The sequence below is a fragment of the Aspergillus foveolatus genome (genome assembly GCF_047715535.1).
Source record: "Aspergillus foveolatus strain CBS 279.81 unplaced genomic scaffold BDW70scaffold_5, whole genome shotgun sequence".
Lineage (NCBI taxonomy): Eukaryota > Fungi > Ascomycota > Eurotiomycetes > Eurotiales > Aspergillaceae > Aspergillus > Aspergillus foveolatus.
The window spans coordinates 65,904-89,400 of NW_027396069.1; the positions used below are offsets into that span (position 1 = coordinate 65,904).

A 23,497-nucleotide genomic window follows, 5' to 3' on the forward strand; every position below is an offset into this window, starting at 1 on the left:
GGCTTGAGCCCTCTGGCTCTTTGGACGCTAATGCACGTTCATTCATTGACAGACTCGAACCCGGAAGAAACAGTTGCTCGGACCTGGAGAACCGTGATTATTAATGACCGAACACGATGTAGATTCTCGCAGCACAATATTCCTGCATTTGGACCCCGTCCCGTCATTTACCCCACTACCGTCTCAGCAATGACACCATGTGCGAATATCGGGGTAATGCCGAGGGTGAAGATTGGGGATTGGGATTGGGGAAACCCTGCCTAGCGTAAGTCCAACTAGTCATGCACTCCACACCCCACATTCTCCGTAAACACCACAGCGACCACGGTTACTGGAGTTGCCCCGTGCCAGCTTCAGAGGGACTTGCCCGAGTCAGGCCATATCTCCGTCGATCATTGTCACTGAGGAGCCCCAAAGCGCAACGTGGGTAAACGTCGGCTAAACCTCAGAGTCAAGAATGACTCGGTATAGCAAAATTTACCACCAACCTCCCCATCTGCGAGCATGCCTCTTATCCTCATTCGCCTGCTCCTCCGCTTCGCCCGTCCCCATACCCCACATAGGGTTAGGTTAGGACTCCAGTTGGACAACTGGGGAGAGTTTGCTTGGTATTATTGCGATTGTCGATGATCCGTGGTATAGCATTCGAGACATGACTTCATGCGAGTCGAGGTACCGGTCCGCTGCGGATTGAGTAGTACTGCGAAAGTGCGGAGTAGAGGCAGGAAGAACATTCCGACATCCCGTAGAGTCGGCTTGCCATGCTGGGCCGTACTTGCCGATGAAATCTATAAGTAGGAGCCACCGATCACTGCCAAAATCTCTTCTTTTCTCAACAGCAGCCTTGAGCTTCGTCAATTCTACAGCTGCAAAAAGGACGATAATGACGAGCACTTCTCAACTTCTCGTCTGGGGTCTGTTGGCTGCCTCTGGCGCCCAGGCCCAGAACTATGGCGGTGGCTCTTCTCGGAGTGACGATGCCTTCAGCTATGTCCAGCCAAAGAACACAACCATCCTGGGTGCTTATGGGAATTCTCCCGCCGTCTATCCCTCACGTAAGGCCCCTACCTTATAGCTTGACCATGTAAAGGCTATTGTTGACGTTGATGGTAGCCAACACAACTGGTAGTGGTGGATGGGAGACAGCTCTCGCCCAAGCGCAGGACTTCGTTGCTCAGCTGACCCTTGAGGAGAAGGCAAACATGGTTACTGGGCAGCCCGGGCCATGCGTGGGCAACATCATTGCCATCCCTCGACTTAACTTCAGCGGTCTTTGCTTGCAGGACGGTCCGCTGGCCATCCGCGTGACAGACATGGCCAGCGTCTTCAGTGCTGGTGTCACCGCCGCAGCCTCCTGGGATAGGAAGATTCTATATGAACGCGGTTATGCCATGGGCCAGGAGTTCAAAGCCAAGGGTGCTCACGTCGCCCTCGGTCCCGTCGCTGGACCGCTGGGACGCTCTGCCTACTCAGGCCGAAACTGGGAAGGCTTCGCTGCCGACCCGTATCTTACCGGTGTCGCCATGGAGGAAACTATTCAGGGTTACCAGGATGCGGGTGTTCAGGCATGCCCAAAACACTTCATTGGCAACGAGCAGGAGACGATGCGTAACCCCACCTTCAATGACAGTGCACCTTTGGGAACCGTCATCCAAGAAGCCGTCTCTTCCAACATTGACGACCGAACCATGCATGAGCTTTACTTGTGGCCGTTTGCTAACGCGGTCCACGCAAAGGCAGCCAGTATTATGTGCTCCTACCAGCGTCTCAACGGCTCCTATGGATGTGAGAACTCCAAGACACTCAACGGACTGCTGAAAGGTGAGCTCGGCTTCCAGGGCTATGTCATGTCCGATTGGGGTGCTACCCATTCCGGTGTCGCTGGTATCAAGAGCGGACAAGATATGGACATGCCCGGTGGTCTCGGTGCGTACGGCCAGACCTTCATAAACCGCTCTTTCTTCGGCGGAAATGTGACGGCCGCGGTGAACAACGGCACTCTAGAAGAATCTCGCATAGATGACATGATTCTCCGCATCATGACCCCCTACTTCTGGCTCGGTCAGGACCAGGACTACCCTACGGTCGACCCGTCAACTGCTGACTACAACACTTTCTCTCCCCGCAACACCTGGTACCAAGACTTTAACCTCACTGGCGAGCGGAGCCGTGATGTTCGCGGTAACCATGCTGCGCTCATCCGTAAACAGGCAGCTGAAGCGACTGTTCTGCTCAAGAACACGAACAACGCTCTTCCTCTGAAAGCGCCCAAAACTCTCGCTGTGTTCGGTAACGACGCGAGTGACATGACCAACGGACCGTACAATGATGCAGCCTATGAGTACGGAACCCTCGCTGCCGGCGGTGGCTCGGGAACTGGTCGCTTCACCTATCTCGTCTCGCCATTGGCGGCCATCAATGCCCGTGCCCAGAAGGACAACACCAGCCTCGTGCAGTTCTGGCTCAACAACACGCAAATAGCGACTTCTGACGTCCAGGCTGATCTTCTGCGCGTCCCTACCCCTCCAACTGCCTGCCTTGTCTTTGTCAAGACCTGGGCAGAGGAGGCGGCAGACCGCGAACACCTGAGACTCGATTATAATGGTACCGAGGTGGTCGAAGCCGTCGCTGCAGCTTGCAACAACACCATAGTCGTCACCCACTCTTCCGGAATCAATGAGCTTCCCTTCGCCAACCACCCCAACGTCACTGCCATCCTAGCCGCCCATTTCCCCGGCCAAGAATCCGGAAACTCTATCGTCGATGTCCTGTACGGCGACGTCAACCCCTCCGGACGTCTTCCATACACCATTGCCCGCAACGGCAGTGATTACAACGCTCCTCCTACCACCGCTGTGACCACTAGCGGCCGTGAGGACTGGCAGTCCTGGTTCGATGAAAAACTCGAGATTGATTACCGCTACTTTGACGCACACAACATCCCAGTGTTGTACGAGTTCGGTTTCGGTCTGTCGTATACGACCTTTAACATTTCCGATATCTATGCTACCCGTGTTGTCGACTCCATCACCTCAGCTCCGGAGGACAGGGCTATTCAGCCGGGAGGTAACCCCGAGCTCTGGGAGACCATCTATAACGTCACTGTGTCTGTCACCAACACCGGAGACGTCGAGGGTGCCACGGTGCCTCAATTGTACGTCACCTTCCCTGACAGCACGCCTGAGGGCACCCCGCCTAAGCAGCTCCGTGGCTTTGACAAGGTTTCTCTGCAACCTGGCGAGTCGACTAAGGTGACATTTGAGCTGATGCGGAGGGACCTGAGCTACTGGGACATTGTGTCTCAGCAATGGCTGATTCCCGAGGGCGATTTCACTATTCGAGTCGGATTCAGCAGCAGGAACCTCAAGGAGGTTACGACGATTACTCCTGTGTCAGAGTAGAAGATCAGGAAGTTCAAAAAGCCAGACTTAACGAAGTGATTTTAATGTGAACATGTCAACGTCCATAGTTGCAGTAATGAATATATAAGTTTTCACTTTTATGCGTGCAATATTGTTAGTCAGGGAGACTGGTTGTAGGCACAGATCTCTCAGTAATTCGTGCTATCTCAAACTGGAAAGCTGCAGATCATCCATGGATCCATTGATGACAATGAGCAACCGGTTATATCGCTAGGTCCGCTAAATCCGCGTGGGTTTAAAGAGCTGAGTCAGCTGATGCAAACAACAGTATGAACAAACGTGATGTTGCGATGATAATAGCGTCCTATCACATTGAAACGATACTCGAAGTGGTGGATCAAGGTGGGGGTGCTGGAGGAGGGGTAAGACTACTATCCGTATACGCCATACTTATAGATGCCGTTGCAACCGACTTGGAGTTTTAAAGTCCAGCTGCTTGCTGACTATCAGTGACAGTGAACTCGACAAGCATTACCACAGTTCTCGAAAAGATATTCACCTAACAATCATGCCTAAGGTATTGTTGACAGGTATGTGTCCTTAAGAAGGGTCAATTGCCGGCAACTTTGATTGCGGCTAACTGGGCTTGAATCATTCAGGAGGCAGCGGCTTCATTGCTGCACATATTCTCGACCAATTGCTGGAGAGAGGGTAAAAAAATTCCCAAAACCTACCGCTGCCAAACAGTGCCTTGAGCTTGTGCTGACTGGGCTTTTGAAGCTTTGATGTCGTCACGACAGTCAGGTCCGAAGAGAAGGGCGAGAAGATCCTAGCTGCTCATCCAAATACGCCAAAGGAGAAGCTTTCGTATGTCATCGTTAAGGACGTCGCCCAGGATGGGGCTTTTGATGAGGTATGTACTTGTACGCTCTGCTACGATATTTCACGCTATACCCCAATACTGATGAGTGGTGAACGCATAATAGGCTGTCAAATCTGACCCCCCGTTCGACTATGTCCTTCACACGGCGTCCCCCTTTCACTACAACGTCCAGGATCCGGTAAAAGATTTCCTTGACCCGGCTATCAAGGGAACAACGGGCATCTTGAAAGCTATCAAGGCCAACGCACCCACCGTGAAAAGGGTGACAATCACTTCGTCCTTCGCAGCGATCGTCAACGTGAAGAACCACGCAAAGGTCTACAGTGAGAAAGTTTGGAATTCTATCACTTGGGAGGAAGGCTTGGACTCCTCTCAGACTTATCGGGCGAGCAAGGTATGAAAACCCAATCTCCCTGTATAAGCGCGTCAAAACAAAGCTGACCGCGAACGACGAACAGACCCTGGCAGAAAAAGCCGCTTGGGACTTCGTAGAGAAGGAGAAGCCCAGCTTTGACCTTGCAACAATCAATCCGCCCCTAGTTCTAGGACCTGTCGTGCACTACCTTAGCTCCCTTGACTCCATCAACACCTCCAATGCGCGGATCAGCAGTTTCGTGCGGGGGTTCAGTAAGGATGCGTTACCGCCAACTGGCACGTTTGTTTGGGTGGATGTCCGTGATGTCGCGCTGGCCCATGTCAGAACCATTGAGGTGCCGGAGGCCGGAGGGCAGCGATTCTTCATCACCGCTGGTCACTATTCGAACAAGGACATCGTCGACATTATCCGTGACGCGTATCCTGAGCTTGAGGATAGACTGCCGCCTAAGGACGCCCCAAGTGACATGCCTAAAGATGTATACGGATATGACAACTCAAAATCAATTCAGGTTTTGGGTCTTAAGTACCGTGGGTTAAAGGAGTCGGTTGTTGACACGGTCAAGACCCTGCTGCAGAATGGTGCCTAGAACGGTTTGGTAGATAAAGAATCAGACTCAACAGAATATAGAGGCTTTATTGATTGCGCTTTCAGAGATAGAGGATTGTAGTCTGGGGGACTTATAGTATAGTGGAAGATTGCGTTGACCTCCCGAACGGGCAGGGACTCGTGGTGGGGACTGCGCTTTGTGCGCTCCCGTCCACCGTAGGACTCTATTCGCAACTCCGGGGGGCCGAGCCCAAAATTCTTCCGCGTGTCTCAAGGTATTATAGCGAGCAACATGGCATCAGCAGCCAGGCTATCGCCGACAGCGAATTTGCTGCGGAAGTCTCGTCTGTTTGCACTTCCGCAGGCTCTTACTCCCGTGGAGGCTCCTACCTCGAGGCCCTACGCTGAATCCGACACCGCAACCCGCCCTCATCCTATCCGAGCATCCATCGTCACACCGGCATCGTCATTAGCGAGAGGGGATTGGGGTCTCAAGAGACCGCTACCCGCCAAGTCGACATCGCAGAAGTCTTCAAGGCCAGTTGTCAGGATCAATGAACTAGACACCTTCGAGCATGTCACCGACTTCGAATCCGCGTCCGATCACACCGTGACCCTGGAGAAATTCCAAGAATTACATATGCCAATCTCCCTCCCTGCGAAGGTACACTTTTCGTCGAACATGGTCACAAGACATCACAGTGTTTTTGATCAGGATGTCGACAACACGGAGGCGAGCGAAAACATTGATCAACCCGACATTAAACAAATCAGACACACCGGACCCTGGCTTTCAGGGCTTACGGATGCGGAGTTCGCTGCTTACTTAAAGAAGGTACAGAAACAGAAACCTCAACTTGTGTCCAAACTTCGAGAGCGTTTCCTGGAAAAGCGAATGGCCGAGATCAGGAATCAGGCCCAAGACAAAGGCGAAGATTTGGAGAACCTGCCCGCTCCTACAGAGGAGGACTTCCAGACATACTTGAAGACGCTGCGCGCGGACCCGTTCGCTCTAGGTCCTGTGGTGTATGAGCTGTTGGATCTTCCTGCTACTGCTCCGGTGCCGAATGAGCGGATGCCCAAGAAGTACTACCAGTCGCCCCCAAGTAAAATGGCTTCTCCGGAATACGTGACCAGCGGACCTCCAATAACGCACCCTTCAGCTGGGTTGTCTTATGCAAGGTCGCATGCTTCGATCTATAACCACCCGCAGTATGGTCCTCAGGCCCATCCACGCCCAGTTGAGGCACGTATTTTGCGGCCCAGGGGCAGAGTCAGGGGTAAGAGCGGCAAACCGATTCTCGGTGTTGGTGGTATTGCGGTCGAAGACACGAGCACTATTGCCTTCTCGGAGCAAGGAGGACCCGCGGGTCTATCGGCCTTTGACCCATCCATCGCCGGTGGTGCCAGATATCATGTCACCCCCATCCGGGCTTTTGTCGGCTCAACCGGGCGGATCAACCTCATAACAAGCCGCGCCACCACAAATGCTAAGGCCCCATACGGCATCAAAGACCATAAGGCGGCCAATTCTTCCTCTTCCCAACGTTACACGTCCTTCGATCTGCGCGCCAGCGACAGAAGAGTCCCCAGGTTAGACCGCGCTCGCACCTTCTCGAAACCTGCTACCGGCTTCGAGCAGCCAGAGAAGTCGACCGAGGACGTTGCAAAGAATCTCCTGAGGACGATCAAGTCCCAATAAACGATTTTGTTTGTCGCAGTTCTTGTACTTTAAATCCGAACCCTGTTTCCGTTTCTCAGTTACTGTACGAATAGTTTGGGCTTCTGCTGCAGAACTTTACATCATGTTCATCATGGGCAGCTCTGATACATATGGCAAAAATCCTATAAACTAAGTAACTATATACAAGTTATATAGAAGTGATAAGCACTGAGTTGAACCCGAGCACACAGGTGAGGCTTGAACCCGAAACAACCCGCTGGAAGTGATGACATAGCAAGCGTAGCCCCAATCACGTGGGCGGTAAATTAGGGCAAGGGCAGGCACCATCAGACATACCCGACAAGCCGACACAATCTCAAATTCCAGCTCGCAAACCGTCAATCAACCAGCCAGCCAACAACCGCCAAAATGGGTCGCGTCAGGACTAAGGTGAGTTGCTAATCTGTTGCAAACGAAACTCAGGGAATCGAAATTTATTAACAGCAATTTTCTCGCGAAAAATAGACCGTCAAGCGCTCCGCCAAGGTCGTCATCGAGCGTTACTACCCCAAGCTCACGCTCGATTTCGAGACCAACAAGCGTGTCTGCGATGAGATCGCTATCATCCCCTCCAAGCGTCTTCGCAACAAGGTTAGTGCACGAGCAAATCACGGGTTGGAAAGAGCGATCGATAAGGAGACGGAAAGGCTAATCTTGGGAATTGCGTTTAGATCGCTGGTTACACCACCCACCTCATGAAGCGTATCCAGCGTGGCCCTGTCCGCGGTATCTCCTTCAAGCTCCAGGAGGAGGAGCGTGAGCGTAAGGACCAGTACGTTCCTGAGATCTCCGCGCTCGACGTCTCCCAGACCGAGTCCGGTCAGCTCGATGTCGACTCCGACACCAAGGATCTCCTCAAGAGCCTCGGCGTAAGTTCACTTTTAAGGCCACTATTATAGATGATGCTGGGTCATGGCTAATCTGGCACTTGTAGTTCGACAACCTCAAGGTCAACGTTGTTGCTGTTACCCAGCAGCAGCCCGAGCGCCCTCGCCGCTTCCGCGCTTAGAGGACAATCGGAAAAAAAGTTTAATGATCTTATGCGGCTGATCTATGGTCTGTGACTGTCCGGTCGTGTTTTGTTGCCCTCTGGCTGGCGTGCCGGACTTCGGTAATTTTAGAAACAGCATATGAGAAATGGAACATGGTTGCTGCTGAGAAAGGTGTCGCCGATTCCTTCGGGATGACGCTTGATCGCCAATATATTTCTCGTGTCTTTTGAGTCTTCTACGGAAGATGAAGTAGGTGCTCGATGTGAGTGAAGTGCTATGCTGCTAGCCAGCTAGGCTCCCTTGATTTGATGGATCCTGAAAATTCATCACTGGAAAGGTATGTATGCTGTGCCTGTATAACATTGGGTATCGATCTGTAGAACGCCTCGAAAAAAGTAAAGATAATCTGCCCATACATAAAATCAAGATTCATGCGGCATATACCCTTCAATGGAGCCTCCCCTTTCGTCGCCAGGCCGCATTTCCGGCGCAGTGGCTCGCGTTACGTTCGTCTTCTCCTGAATGTGGATATCCACCCTGCCGTTTTGGAGGGCAGGATTCAGGTCGCCTCGTTCCATAGCGAGCTCGAGCGACCGAGTATCGTCCCTGACTGATAGCTTCGAGATGTCTTCTGCTACAGCATTCGGTTCTGGCGTTGTGTCCATGTGAAGGTTGTCCAATCGTCCAAGGACCTCTTTGACGCTCCCTGAATCCCGCATCGCGTTCTTCCCTTTCGCTGATCTGCCCTCTTCAAGTAAAAGGAGCTCTTTCCCTCGCAGGTCGTCTGCCCGTCTCTCCCATACAGGTTCTTCCGCAAGCTGAACGCGAATGTACATCGCCCTCTCGGCACATTCATCTGAACACCACATCTCATACTTTTCCTTTGGAACAATATTCATATTTCGCCCGCGACCTCCAGGTCCGCTCCCCCTAGCGCCCCAGGTTATCCGAAACGCACCCCTCGACTTCTCTTTGCGGTGCTCCTTCGGACAGAGCCCATAACCGCAGAGACCTTCGATGTTCCTTTCCTGTATCAGATTATCATAATCCGTAGGCTGAAAAATAATCAGAGAAGATTTGAATTTATGCGCGTCCTCGGCGGACGGCGCGGCTGGATCGGCCGATGGAGAAGACGGAATGGTAAGAAGTTCGAGGATGCGATCGAGAATGAGGTCTTGTGCATTTTTTTGAGCTTGGATGCGGTGGGCATGATGTAAAGCTATTGCCAGATGGCGGGGATCTGTCTCTGGTTTTGAGGGCTTCTGCTTAGGTTTAAGCGGCGAACGTCGAGAACTGCTGGGTCTTGACTTGGGTGGGCTTGTGTTTGACTGTCGAGCGGATGACGCATGAATCGAGGGGAGAGAAGTTTTTAGAACGGAATTATCAGAAGACATGATTCGAAAATTTTTGGTCATATATGTAGAGTCAAATGTGTGATAGAGCTGAGAGATTAGCTCGCGGTTGAGGTGGAACAGGCACGAAGGAGGATGGTCGGGCCGGCAGAAGGCGAAACCCCGGATTCAAGCTGTAGACTTGGTATAAGCTCAATACATGACGACGAGGCACAAAGTTTAAGACCACGCTCTGAAACCGCCAGCTCTCTCAACTGTGACTAGCTTTGTTACACCACGTTGCTCTCTCCTGCAATCGTGGCAGTGTCCTTCATTTCTGCCTGTTGGCTCCGTCATTCTTAGCCGCCGATCGTGCCGTTGGTGGAGCAGAAGCAGGCGGTCTTTACGCTTTACTCTTTCCGCCCTCCGTCTCTCACACTCCAAACCTCCTGCCACTCCTCTTTGCTACTACTGCCCCTATATCATTGTCGCTGTTGTCCCCTACTCTTGGCGGTTTTTTTGCTTCAACCGGATCGTGTGGCAGCTCATACGTATTTGCTTTCTGTAAGTAAATGCATGCCTTCGTTCTCTAGCCGCACCTCTCTCCTTGACACATTCCCACTTCACATCCGCACACCAACCCCACGACGCAGCCGTACCCGACATACGTCAACCCCGTCTGACATAGTATCCTTCCTTATCTCTCCAATTATCCATAAGCATCTCTTACTGCATGGTTCCCGTATATCTAATTCATGTTAAACCTGCAACAGCTAATGCCAGCGTCGCACCTGATTTCTAGTTACGTCGTTGGAACCTCCTCTACTTAGCTCCATCGCGGTCCGCACCTACTCTTTACCAACTTCCTCCGCGTGAGGGCCGGCCTCCCCAATGTCTAGCCCGCCATTCACGGTCAAGGCGGTTTTCGAATACGTTTCGGACCACGAGGATGACCTTAATTTTACCATCGGCCAGATCATAACAGTTACTGGTGTGGAGGATGATGAGTGGTACTTTGGCGAGTACCTCAATGAGTCGGGAAACAAGGTAGAAGGCATCTTCCCCAAAAATTTTGTGGAGAAATATGAACCTCCCGCTCCACCGCGGCCAACGCGCCTCAACAGACCGAAGAAAGAACCGGAGGCTATTGCGCCGCCTGAGCTTGCCACGGCCGAATCGCCTGTTGCAGAGACTCGTCCATCTAGGTCCGAGGAAGAGCTAGCTCCTCCACCACCGGAGACGAGAGTGATACTTCCGCCTCCTCAGTCTCCTCCCGCGGCTGTGGAACAGACGCCCACTGCTGAGTCGGCACCCACTAAGTCGGCACCGGCGTCCGCGCCAGTCCCTCCACCTGCACCTGCAGCACAGAGTCCTCCGGAAGAGCCCAGTGAGCCTGCGCCTGCGCCTGCTCCTAAACTTGCATCGAAGCCCTCGCCTCCTGTTGCAGAGAAACCTGCAAGCTCTTCATTTAAGGATCGCATTGCCGCTTTCAATAAACCTGCAGCACCGCCGATTGCGCCGTTTAAGCCGAGCGGTTACTCCTCTCAGTCTTTCATCAAGAAACCCTTTGTTGCACCGCCTCCGAGTAAAAACGCGTATATACCGCCGCCTCGAGAGACACCCGCAGTTCCCTACAAGCGAGAAGAGGACCCTGACATCCGCGATCGGCCAGCACCCGAGCCACCGGTTTCTGAGAACCGACCTGCGCCGACTGACGGTGCCGAGGAGGATGCGGAGGATCAGCCTAAGCCCACAAGCTTAAAAGAAAGGATTGCACTGCTACAAAAGCAGCAGATGGAGCAAGCCGCTCGTCATGCTGAAGCTGCCCAGAAGAAAGAGAAAGCCAAACGACCTCCGAAGAAGCGTTCAGAAACTCAAGACGAGGGGTTAACTACAGCGGATCCAGCTCCCGAGGACTCCGAGTCTCCAGAGGTCGGCCGGGACCACAGCGTCGAAACGCTGAAGGGTGCAACGGCTGCTGTACCAGCAGTGCATCCCGCTGTTCAAGACCTGGCGAGTGATACAAACGACGCAGATGATTCCGCTGCTGCAGACACTGAGGACGCCGATGAGACTTCTACAGGGAAAGAAGATTCAGAGGATCGTTCACGCGCTCCGGCGCAACGTGAGCCTTCCACTCGAAAGCTGGCAGAAGAGCATGGAGGCGAAGAAGTTGAGAAGGTGAATGAAAAGCAAGAGGAAGAGGACGAGGAAGAAGAGGAGGATGAGGAAGAAGATATAGATCCAGAAGTCAGGCGCAGAATGGAACTTCGCGAAAGAATGGCGAAAATGAGTGGCGGCATGGGTATGATGGGTTTCTTTGGTCCTCCTGGTGGCATGCCGGCTCCTGGTCCTGTATCCCGAAAGCCTAAGGGCCCCGTTCAAAGCGAGAAAGACTCTGGTGAAGCAGAGACAGTTGCAGCTCCAAGTGCGCCGCCGGTTCCTGTCATGGCCCTACCTGGAATGAACGCCGTTAGATCGCCATTGGCTTCCCCCACTTTGGAAAAGAACGACGGGCCTCGATCAATTGCATCGGTTGAACAACATGGTTCGGCCGGACCTTCTGACAGTGCACCTGTTCCAGAAGATGAGTCTGAGGAGGAAACCCTTCGTCGATCCGTCGATAGGCCACTCCCTACTCCCCATGGTATGTTCCCCATTCACCGTCAATGTCTCATTTATGTTCGTTGACTAAAAATTTCGCTCTTCAGAACGCCCTGTGCCCCCTCCGCTCCCCCCGATGGATACGCGCCCTACTCCTCCTTCTAGCTCTCATGGTCTTCCATCGTCCCCTCCCCAAATTCCGGGAGGTGAGTATTGGGAAACCCATTTTCTTGTTCCTTTACCTAATATAAAACCAGGTCGTCCTGTACCTCCTCCTCCTCCTCCTCCCCCGGTGAGGAGCCCTACGTCTGGCGGCGAGGACTCTGATGATGAGCTTTCCTTACACGCGAAAAACATGTCTCTGAACGCTGCGGCTACAAATCAACCTTCGGAGCCAGCACCTCCAGTGCCAGACCATCTCGACTCTCGTCGTTCATCAACCTACGATATGACTTCACCGAAGTCACCGACCGTTTCTTCCGAGAAAAGACTGAGTCGACCTCCTCCGCCTGTTCCACAAAATAACCCTCCTGTTCCTACTCAAACTCGGCCGCCTCCCCCACCCCCTCAGCCACCTATCCGACGTAGTTCTACCGCTGATAGTCGGGCCAGTATTCCTCACCCACGTCAGGCTGGAGAGGACGTTGAAGGCGAGGTCACCGAATATGATGGTGATTATGATACCGACATCGCTTCCGGTGCCAAGTTCAAGGATGCATTGAAAGCACATGGTCGGGACTCTAGCATTGATGAAGGAACTGTCACCGATGATCAATCTCTTCAGTCGCCTCGCAGTCCGCCAGAGAACCGTCCACCACCACCGCCTCTTTCTGCTCCCAGAGGGGTTCCGCCTCCTCCACCATCTCAACCGCCAAAAAGTTCCGGTTCTGGCAGAGCTTCTATAGATGCGCCCAGGGCGCCTCCTCCCCCTCCGCCTCAACCCCAGAGGGAGCTCTCTTACGGTCACGATGATGAGTATGATCCATACCGTTATACAGCACCACAACACGGATTGCCTGCACCAAAAGCAGCTCCTATGCCGACGGGACGACCCGACCTGCCTCCACCACCACCGCCCCCTGTTCAAGAAGATGACTCGGACGGTCTGTACGACGCATCCCCTGTGCAGACAGCTCCGGAAACCTCGGCACCTTCTCTACCGAGCCAGCCTCCAGCGGCAATTCCGCCGCCAACTCCATTGAGCAACCGTGCATCTTTGGATGTCCCGAGGGCACAACCTGCTGTACGAAGGTCTATGGATGTAGGCCGTCCATCCATGGATCAAGGTTTCATTGCTATGGATCTGGACTTAGCTGAGGGCACGCTGTGGTGGGCTCAGGCGAACGTTCCTCCCCCTGTTCTTCAGAATCGGCAGGATATCCTCCTTGAGTTCGAGGAGTCTAGCTCTTCGAAGCGAGGCGGGAAGACTACGATCACCAAGGACGTGTACGTCCTATTCCGTGATTACTCGCAGACTGTGATTTCTGTGAGTTTTGATGCCCGCAACCCAGCGGACGCAGTGCTGGAACAACGTCATGAGCAGCCTCCTCTACCTCCTCGCCAGGATCAGCTTGAGAATGCCCATGTCCAAGTTGGCACTCGCGTTTCTGAGGGCGTTATGGCTATCCAGAACACCACTGTAGCTGATGGTACGCCGTTCGGACTTGTTAAGCACTTATTAGACCCCTTGTCAGATGCGCTTCGCCCTGTCGGTAACCGTGCGTACGGTGCTTTGGTTTACTCCAATATGGCCAACGCTTCCGTGCAGCAACATGACGAGATCCGCCCCGGCGATATCGTAAGTTTCCGCAATGCACGCTTCCAAGGCCACCGCGGTACGATGCATCAAAAGTACAGTGCTGAGGTTGGCAAACCCGACCACGTTGGCGTTGTGGTTGACTGGGATGGAAAGAAGAAGAAGATTCGTGCCTGGGAGCAGGGCCGCGAGAGCAAGAAGGTCAAGATGGAAAGTTTCAAGCTGGACGACCTCCGCAGCGGCGAGTGCAAGGTTTGGCGAGTAATGCCTCGCAGCTGGGTCGGATGGGATAACTAAAAGATAACAACGCGCACCTCACCTAATAATGCTTGATGACGACCTTAACGTGGGATGAGCTTCCAGATTAAACCCACAATGACACCTGATGATTGATTCCCTTCAAGCGAGAGTTCAACAACATGCACATGCGCCTCGTTCGATCTTACTCCCCTGCTACACTACAAGCTCGACACGAAGAGAAGATGGGATGGATAGATGATTTGTTTCTGGTAAATTTTAATGTTCTGCACGTACATGGATTAATACTACCTTTGAGCCAACCCCTGTATTGTTCGCCGTTCATTCTTTGTTCACCTCGATCTGTTCTCGAATATAGCATTTGTTCCATGTACTTATTGATCCTGTCTTCGTTTCATGTAGCATTGCTAAATAACCGTTCTCTTATCTTGTGGACCGAAGAGTCGTAGTATGTATGCTCATGTACTTCTCTGATAACATAGGACTTTGTTCTCGTCATTTTTTCCTGCTGGGTATTCGGACTTTTTTGGGCCCTCATTCTGGTACTATGGAAAAAAACAGCGTTTAGTCAGAAGGTGCTAGACACTGGGATTAGAGCTGGGGCGAGCACCGGAATTATCGAATGCTCCATGATATGGACCAGTATAAACAGGAGAAATCATCATGGAAGTCTTAACGCATCCATTTTTCCTGGCCTGAGAAATCATACAGCACTTCGTTATACTTGTTGATAGCGAAGCAGCCTACATCCCGCTGGCTGCTACCACAAGATTTTTAACTTGCGTAAAGGGGTGCAATGCGACTGTCGCAGGATCGTCAATCAACATTAGTAGTCTTCCATAATGACTGGTCTGGTTGTCCATCCCGGACTGATTGCCTCCGCGTCCCAATTGGAAGCTCCAGTGATTAAAATCGAGCATCTGGGACAAGTGTTTGCTATTCTGCTCAAAGAAAAAGAAATAATCACCATATCCCTGCCACGAGAATGAGTCGGACAGTAGATCTAGCAGGTCTTTGCTCTTCTACTACCGTGAATAAGACGACATTGCGAGAGGCCTGTGGCTGATTGAGCAGAGGCAACGCTATATTGGAAACCTTTGTCTTTTTCTCACCCTTTGGAAATTTAGAAGCCATCGGTAACCAGAATCCTTCTGCTAAACGGTCAATAGCACGAAAGTTGTAAACCCCGTTGGGAAACTTGGTGCGCTTGATTATGTTGATCATCCTCCGGAAACCGTGTCAGCAACCTGCACACCAAATCTGGGAGATTCTCATTTATCAAGAACCATGAATTCATACATGGACCGGGATTTTGTAGCTGTAAGGATGGCCCTGTAGCTTTCCTGCAGAGGATGACGTCCTCTACAAACTTCGGCTGGATAACGCTGCAAATACTTTCTGAATTATGCTCGGGAGCCTAAGGTAATGACCGACCTTAGCCGACTAAGCGTCCGATGACTGTGTCTGGCGAAGAATGTTAAGAGATTCGAAAGCAAGACGGAAAGGATAACACGCTTCATACTCCATATTGCTTGGAGTGAGCGAAGCAGCCACGATCATGGTCTACATACAAGACCCTATGAGTAGAAAGGGGTGAAAAGGCCTTGCACTGGAAAGGAGATAATTTGGCAGCTTTGTAATGATAACACTGAACAGGAAGGCGTACTGAGATGCTCATGATGGGCGGTACTGGTAGTAGGTAAGGCAGCAAAGACCGCTGCCCCAGGCATCACTGACCAGTGCGTGACCAACAAGCGGAACTAACTCCAGGCCCTTCTGACCTCCAGGCTCCGTGCCGCCTCTCCTTCTGTCCCACAGTCTCACACTACGCCTTGAATTCTTCCTCATGCTCCTGTTGTCACCTTGAATGCCCCAGAGGCTGCCGTCAAATGTGCCCCCTAGGGAGCGGTTTCAAGAATGGCGCAAGCAGGTCCGATCACGGACGTCACCCAGAGGCTCTTCATCGAGCTGAAGTCTAAGAACGAGGAAACGCGGGTCCGAGCTGCTTACGAGCTTTACGAAAATGTTCTTGCCATCTCGAGAGGTAGTCTAAGTTTTCACGTCAACATCCTATGCTGAGTGCTGATTTGCGGATTCCTTTCTCATAGACTGGCCTCCCGAGAAGTTTATTGAATTCTATAACGCCGTTAGTCAACGCATCGCCCAGCTTGTCGTCACCGGCAGTGATGCACACGAAAGGATCGGCGGTCTCCTCGCTCTTGACCGACTAATAGATTTCGATGGTGTGGACAATGCGCAGAAGACAACGAGGTTCGCCAGCTACCTGCGGAGCGCCCTTCGCAGCAGCGATAATGCCGTACTTGTCTACGCCGCTCGGGCACTTGGTCGCCTGGCGAAGCCTGGTGGTGCCCTTACTGCAGAATTGGTTGAGAGTGAAATACAGTCGGCACTGGAATGGCTTCAGTCTGAACGACAAGAAGGTCGACGGTTTGCTGCGGTGCTGGTTATTCGGGAGCTCGCCAAAGGGTCGCCCACGCTTCTTTACGGGTTCGTTCCTCAGATCTTCGAACTCATCTGGGTTGCTCTGAGAGACCCCAAGGTACTTATCCGAGAGACTGCTGCAGAAGCAGTAAGTGAATGCTTCGAAATCATTGCCGCGAGAGATATACAGGTGCGGCAGCTATGGTTTGCGAGAATATACGAGGAAGCGCTCCAGGGCTTGAAGTCGAATAATGTGGACTGGATCCATGGATCACTCTTGGTTCTCAAGGAACTTCTCCTCAAAGGAGCCATGTTCATGAATGAACATTATCGAAATGCGTGTGAAATCGTGCTTCGTCTCAAGGACCACCGAGACCCGAAGATTCGGACGCAAGTTGTTCTCACAATTCCCATTCTCGCCTCCTACGCTCCGGTTGACTTCACCGAAACATACCTGCATAGATTCATGGTGTATCTTCAAGCCCAGCTCAAAAAGGACAAGGAGCGCAATGCTGCTTTCATAGCTATCGGGAAGATTGCAAATGCGGTGGGTGTAGCTATCGCGCAATACCTTGATGGTATAATTGTTTACATCCGCGAAGGACTGGCCCTGAAAGCGTAAGTCTAGCCCCCAACCTTTCTTTTTCCTTTTGTCATTTTTATATATTCCCCCAGCCTTAATCTGAAGCTAATGATTGGCAGTAAAAATCGAGCTGCCATTAATGAAGCGCCCATGTTTGAATGTATTAGTATGCTCTCACTGGCTGTTGGGCAGGCTCTCAGCAAATACATGGAATCGCTCCTCGATCCCATCTTTGCATGTGGCTTAAGTGAATCCCTGACACAGGCTCTTGTTGATATGGCCCATTATATTCCACCAATCAAGCCCACAATTCAAGTAAAGCTGCTGGATATGCTTAGCCTGATCCTTGATGGGACGCCTTTTCGACCCCTAGGTTGTCCGGAAAGCAGGCTACCTCCGCTGCCGTCTTTCGCCAAAGACTTCACCCTGCAGGAACTACATTCTGACGCTGAAATTGCGCTGGCCCTCCACACTTTGGGAAGCTTCGATTTTTCTGGTCATATTTTGAATGAGTTTGTGCGCGATGTTGCCATTCACTATGTTGAAAACGACAACCCTGAAATTAGGAAGGCTGCGGCTCTTACCTGCTGCCAGCTATTTGTGCATGACCCCATTATCAATCAGACCAGCAGCCACTCAATACAGGTTGTTAGCGAGGTCATCGACAAGCTATTGACCGTCGGTGTCGGCGACCCTGATCCTGAGATCCGACGCACTGTGCTATGGTCCTTGGATCGCAAATTTGACCGGCACCTTGCACGGCCAGAAAATATTCGATGCCTCTTCTTGGCCGTGAATGATGAAGTGTTTGCTGTCAGAGAGGCAGCGATCTGCATAATTGGCCGCCTTTCCAGTGTCAACCCAGCCTACGTGTTCCCGCCCCTAAGGAAGTTGCTGGTGAACTTGCTCACTGGACTTGGGTTCGCAAGCACTGCTCGCCAGAAGGAAGAAAGCGCACAGCTTATTAGCCTTTTTGTTTCGAATGCCACGAAACTTATCCGGTCGTACGTCGACCCTATGGTTACGACTCTGCTACCGAAGGCAATTGATGCCAATCACGGCGTCGCCTCCACAACACTGAAAGCTGTCGGAGAACTTGCAAGCGTTGGGGGCAGCGATATGAAAGCCTATTTGCCTAAGCTGATGCCAATCGTTCTGGATGCCTTGCAGGACCTTTCATCCCACGCTAAGAGAGAAGCGGCTTTGCGAACATTGGGTCAGATAGCTAGCAACTCTGGCTACGTTATTGACCCGTATACCGACCATCCTCATCTGCTGGCGGTGCTTATTGGTATCATTAAGACGGAGCAGGCAGGATCGCTTCGCAAGGAAACGATAAAGGTTCTGGGAATTCTAGGTGCACTGGATCCCTATAAATACCAGCAAATAAGCGAAACCGCACCAGACGTTCACCATATCAACGAAGTACAAGTGGTGTCAGACGTTAGTCTTATCATGCAAGGCCTTGCCCCTTCCAATGAAGAGTACTATCCAACTGTTGTTATCCATACTCTCATGCAGAATATACTTCGCGAGAACTCCCTTGCGCAATATCATTCTGCTGTCATTGACGCGATTGTTACGATATTCAAGACTCTTGGCTTGAAGTGTGTTCCCTTCCTTGGCCAGATCATTCCTGGTTTCATTTCTGTCATTCGAGGTTCTCCCTCAAGCCGGCTCGAATCTTATTTCAACCAAATGGCAATCCTTGTCAATATTGTGAGGCAGCACATCAGAGCCTTTCTTCCTGAAATCATTGAGGTCATTCGGGAATTCTGGGACACATCATATCAGGTCCAAGCGACCATCCTCTCGCTTGTGGACGCGATAGCCAAGTCTCTTGAGGGTGAATTCAAGAAGTACCTTGCAAATCTCATTCCTCCAATGCTGGATACATTGGAAAAGGATAATAATCCACGCCGCCAGCCTTCCGAGAGGATTTTGCATAGCTTCTTAGTATTCGGCTCCAGTGGCGAAGAGTACATGCATCTGATTGTGCCCTCCATTGTGCGTCTGTTTGATAGGTCCCAGAACCCAGCGAGTATCAGAAAGTCAGCTATTGACAGCTTGACCAAACTTTCGCGGCAAGTGAATGTCTCCGATTTTGCATCCTTGATTGTACACTCCCTTTCTCGAGTCGTTGCCGGCAACGACCGTATGTTACGACAGGCTGCTATGGATTGCATATGTTCTTTGATATTCCAGCTTGGCCAGGATTTCAACCATTATATTCATCTGCTGAACAAGGTCTTAAAGCATCATCAAGTCAATCACGTGAACTATCAGATCCTTATCACAAAGCTTCAGAAAGGAGACGCGCTCCCACAGGATCTCAATCCTGACGAGAGCTACGCACCATTGGCGGATGACGCGAACTATGCAGAGATTGGCCAAAAAAAGATGGTGGTCAATCAACAACATCTTAAGAACGCCTGGGACGCTTCGCAAAAGTCGACACGCGAAGACTGGCAAGAATGGATCCGGAGGTTCAGTGTAGAGCTCTTGAAAGAATCACCTTCGCCGGCGCTGCGTGCTTGCGCCAGCCTGGCGGGCATCTATCAACCCCTCGCCAGGGATCTATTCAATGCCGCTTTCGTCTCCTGTTGGACGGAATTGTACGACCAGTACCAGGAAGAGCTGGTTCGGTCAATCGAAAAAGCCCTCACCTCGCCGAACATTCCACCGGAAATTCTTCAGATCTTGCTCAATCTTGCTGAGTTTATGGAGCACGACGACAAGGCGCTGCCGATTGATATCCGCACTCTTGGAAAATATGCTGCCAAATGTCACGCGTTCGCAAAGGCGCTCCACTACAAAGAACTCGAGTTCGAGCAAGATCAGAACTCTGGAGCTGTAGAGGCTCTCATCACTATCAACAATCAGCTCCAGCAATCCGATGCCGCTATCGGTATCCTTCGGAAGGCTCAGGCGTATCGGGATGTTGAACTGAAGGAGACCTGGTTTGAGAAACTTCAGCGATGGGAAGAAGCCCTTGCAGCTTACAAACGTCGTGAGAAGATTGACCCCGACTCTTTCGGCATCACAATGGGGAAAATGCGTTGTCTACATGCTCTTGGAGAGTGGAAAGTGTTGTCTGACCTCGCTCAGGAGAAGTGGAACCAGGCTTCTCTAGAACACAGGAAATCAATCGCTCCTCTCGCTGCGGCAGCTGCATGGGGTCGTGGTCAATGGGAGCTGATGGATTCGTACCTAGGAGTTATGAAAGAACAATCTCCTGACCGTTCGTTCTTTGGGGCAATACTGGCGATTCATCGCAACCAATTTGATGAAGCCATTATGTACATCGAAAAGGCCCGGAACGGCCTTGACACAGAACTCTCAGCACTTCTCGGAGAGTCATATAACCGTGCTTACAATGTAGTTGTTCGCGTTCAGATGCTTGCTGAACTCGAGGAGATCATCACCTACAAACAGAACGTTGGTGATCCAGAGAGACAAGAGGCCATGCGCCAGACCTGGAACAGGCGACTTCTCGGCTGCCAGCAGAATGTAGAGGTATGGCAGCGCATGCTCAAGGTCAGAGCACTTGTCACAACTCCGCGAGAGAATCTAGACATGTGGATCAAGTTTGCCAATTTGTGTCGCAAGTCCAACCGCATGGGTTTAGCGGAACGTTCTCTTGCCTCGCTAGAGACTGTTATCCCTGACGGCAACGGCGGTACTCGCACCATCTCCCCACCAGAAGTCACATATGCTCGCTTGAAGTTTAGCTGGGCAACTGGCCGCCAACGCGAGGCCCTTCATATGCTCCGTGAATTCACTGCCAACCTTACAGAAGACTTCACTCGCTTCAATGCACTTGTTGCCTCACAATCTGACCATAACGGTATCAACGGCGTTAATGGTATCACAGAAGGAAACCATACCGATATCATGGCCCTTCGAGAGCGTGTTGGTGATGTCAACAAGTTTAGAAAGCTCCTTGCAAAGAGTTATCTAAGACTTGGAGAGTGGCAAACGGCTCTACAACGAGGGGACTGGCGGCCAGAGCATGTCCGCGAAGTGCTCAACGCATATTCAGCAGCCACCAGGTACAACCGCGATTCCTACAAAGCCTGGCACTCATGGGCCCTGGCCAACTTTGAGGTCGTGACGACAATTGCTAGCCAGGCGAGTAAGGACGGCGGAAATCTGGCATTGGTTCCAGGGCATATCGTAACAGAACATGTGATTCCTGCGATTCGTGGCTTTTTTAGATCCATTGCCCTCTCTTCGACGTCGTCTCTTCAGGACACTCTGCGGTTGCTTACCCTCTGGTTCAACCATGGTGGTGACCAGGAGGTGAACTCGGTCGTTACAGAGGGTTTCACAGCTGTAAATATCGACACGTGGCTCGCCGTCACTCCTCAGCTTATTGCCCGCATCAATCAGCCCAACTTCAGGGTTCGCAGCGCCGTTCATCGCTTGCTGGCTGAAGTTGGCAAGGCACATCCTCAAGCCCTCGTGTATCCGCTCACAGTTGCGATGAAGTCGAATGTTGCCCGACGATCACAGTCCGCAGGCAACATTATGGAGAGCATGCGGACACACAGTGCAAACCTAGTGGAGCAGGCCGATCTTGTAAGTCATGAGCTGATTAGGGTTGCTGTTCTGTGGCACGAACTCTGGCACGAAGGACTGGAAGAGGCGTCACGACTCTATTTCGGTGACCATAACGTGGATGGGATGTTTGCAACTCTCGCACCGCTTCATGAAATGCTTGATAAAGGTGCTGAAACCCTGCGCGAAGTATCGTTTGCCCAAGCTTTCGGACGTGACCTGGCTGAGGCCAAGCATTACTGCATGCTCTATCGTGAGACAGAAGAAATCGGTGATCTGAACCAAGCGTGGGATTTGTATTACACAGTGTTCCGCAAAATCAGCCGACAGCTACCACAGTTATCAACCCTAGACCTCAAATACGTCTCGCCCAAACTCAAGGATTGCGTGGACCTTGATCTCGCTGTTCCTGGTACCTATCAAAGTGGCAGGCCTATTATCCGAATCATCAGTTTCGATCCAATCCTACATGTTCTTCAAACGAAGAAGCGGCCACGGAGGATGACTCTGAAGGGCAGTGACGGCAGCTCCTACATGTATGTAGTGAAGGGCCACGAAGATATCCGACAAGACGAGAGAGTCATGCAGTTATTCGGCTTGGTCAACACGCTTCTCGATAACGATAGTGAAAGCTTCAAGCGGCATCTAACGGTGCAGCGCTTCCCGGCCATTCCTCTGTCTCAGAACTCTGGTATCATCGGCTGGGTCACCAATAGTGACACCCTCCATGCCTTGATAAAAGAGTACCGGGAAACGCGGCGTATTCTCCTCAACATCGAGCATAGGATCATGTTACAGATGGCTCCAGACTATGACAATCTAACGCTTATGCAAAAGGTTGAAGTATTTGGCTATGCGATGGACAACACAACCGGGAAGGATCTGTACCGTGTTCTGTGGCTGAAGAGTAAGAGCTCTGAAGCCTGGCTTGAGCGTCGTACGAACTACACTCGGTCACTTGGAGTCATGTCCATGGTCGGCTACATCCTTGGTTTAGGTGACCGCCACCCGTCCAATCTTCTTCTGGACAGAGTGACCGGGAAAGTGGTTCATATTGACTTTGGTGACTGCTTCGAAGTTGCCATGCACCGCGAGAAGTATCCGGAGCGCGTGCCATTCCGTTTGACGCGTATGTTGACGTTTGCGATGGAAGTCAGCAACATTGAAGGAAGCTACCGGATAACTTGTGAGGCGGTCATGCGGGTGATACGTGAGAACAAGGACTCGCTGATGGCCGTTCTGGAGGCTGTAAGTTACCTTTTCCTCATGTAATCCACTAATTGCTAACTTGATCTAGTTTATTCACGACCCTCTAATCAACTGGCGTCTGGGAATTCGCGAGTCACCTGACCGAATGCCATTTAACGCGGAGCGTCGTCAATCGATTGTCTCGAATGTCAATCTCGAGCACGGCGTCCAACCCAGCAACTTCTCTCGGCACCGTCGGCCTTCAATCCTTGAAGGTGGTATTCTCGACGCTCAAGAAGGGGTGCCTAATGAGGCACGTGAGGCTCAGAATGCAAGAGCCTTACAGGTGCTTGCTCGAGTACGGGAGAAGCTGACTGGCAGGGACTTTAAGCCTAGCGAAGAGCTCAATGTTAGCGATCAAGTTGACAAGCTTCTTGCACAGGCAACTAGTGTTGAGAACATCTGTCAGCACTGGATTGGATGGTGCAGCTTCTGGTGATTGTTATTCTTTTTCATTCCCTCTGTGGATTTTTTGTGTTCAGGGTCTCTCGATGGCGATGACGGTCTTGCATGGAATGAGTATCATGAGTTCGGCCGTAGCATAATGTTCTGCTATGCCGTCTGTTTCTAAGAGAGAATTGGTGGTTATGATTCTAGTTGTCTAGACGGCTTTCTACTGCTACCGGTGGAGTATATAATCTAAAATCTTTCACGTGCTCACCTTCAAATGTGTAGAATTACTGCCAGCAGTGAATGAGTAGATAGAAGCTATGATTTCCTACTGAACATTTACCAGTTTGAAAGTAGTGATCAGAGTTAGGCCTCGGCGCAGTGATCCAATCTAAGTGTTAATAGCCACAACTGCAGAGGCCCGAACCGAGGTCACGGGC

The 23,497-nt window shown here is 51.6% G+C and overlaps 6 protein-coding genes across 6 annotated transcripts; 5 read left to right on the top strand and 1 right to left on the bottom strand.

Annotated features, from left to right (window-relative positions):
* Nucleotides 1–883: 883 nt before the first annotated feature.
* BDW70DRAFT_156424 (beta-glucosidase) lies at nt 884–3,401 on the top strand (the record flags this gene model as incomplete). The annotated part of the gene is made up of 2 exons (XM_073740180.1): nt 884–1,055; nt 1,114–3,401. The coding sequence occupies 2 exons, from the start codon at nt 884–886 to the stop codon at nt 3,399–3,401; spliced, it is 2,460 nt and encodes an 819-aa protein (XP_073599568.1).
* Nucleotides 3,402–3,930: 529 nt separating this feature from the next.
* On the top strand, nt 3,931–6,872 carry BDW70DRAFT_147512 (mitochondrial 37S ribosomal protein bS1m; the record flags this gene model as incomplete). Its single annotated transcript, XM_073738728.1, has 6 exons — nt 3,931–3,952; nt 4,022–4,073; nt 4,143–4,275; nt 4,349–4,639; nt 4,704–5,164; nt 5,480–6,872. The coding sequence occupies 6 exons, from the start codon at nt 3,931–3,933 to the stop codon at nt 6,870–6,872; spliced, it is 2,352 nt and encodes a 783-aa protein (XP_073599569.1).
* Nucleotides 6,873–7,067: 195 nt separating this feature from the next.
* Nucleotides 7,068–8,105, top strand: BDW70DRAFT_93036 (40S ribosomal eS17 domain-containing protein). The gene is made up of 4 exons (XM_073745212.1): nt 7,068–7,283; nt 7,359–7,484; nt 7,565–7,762; nt 7,828–8,105. Exons 1-4 carry the CDS (start codon nt 7,263–7,265, stop codon nt 7,900–7,902), a joined length of 420 nt encoding a protein of 139 aa, XP_073599570.1. The 5' UTR covers nt 7,068–7,262; the 3' UTR covers nt 7,903–8,105.
* Nucleotides 8,106–8,307: 202 nt separating this feature from the next.
* Nucleotides 8,308–9,279, bottom strand: BDW70DRAFT_156428 (Rtr1/RPAP2 family protein phosphatase; the record flags this gene model as incomplete). Its single annotated transcript, XM_073740181.1, has 1 exon — nt 8,308–9,279. One exon carries the CDS (start codon nt 9,277–9,279, stop codon nt 8,308–8,310), a length of 972 nt encoding a protein of 323 aa, XP_073599571.1.
* Nucleotides 9,280–9,648: 369 nt separating this feature from the next.
* Nucleotides 9,649–14,302, top strand: BDW70DRAFT_128818 (SH3 domain protein). Its single transcript, XM_073735496.1, has 4 exons — nt 9,649–9,780; nt 10,019–11,863; nt 11,928–12,026; nt 12,078–14,302. The coding sequence occupies exons 2-4, from the start codon at nt 10,108–10,110 to the stop codon at nt 13,871–13,873; spliced, it is 3,651 nt and encodes a 1,216-aa protein (XP_073599572.1). The 5' UTR covers nt 9,649–9,780; nt 10,019–10,107; the 3' UTR covers nt 13,874–14,302.
* A 1,449-nt stretch (nt 14,303–15,751) lies between these two features.
* Nucleotides 15,752–23,106, top strand: tor (putative TOR pathway phosphatidylinositol 3-kinase TorA; the record flags this gene model as incomplete). The annotated part of the gene is made up of 4 exons (XM_073738729.1): nt 15,752–15,878; nt 15,943–16,894; nt 16,979–22,667; nt 22,717–23,106. The coding sequence occupies 4 exons, from the start codon at nt 15,752–15,754 to the stop codon at nt 23,104–23,106; spliced, it is 7,158 nt and encodes a 2,385-aa protein (XP_073599573.1).
* Between the last annotated feature and the right edge of the window lie 391 nt (nt 23,107–23,497).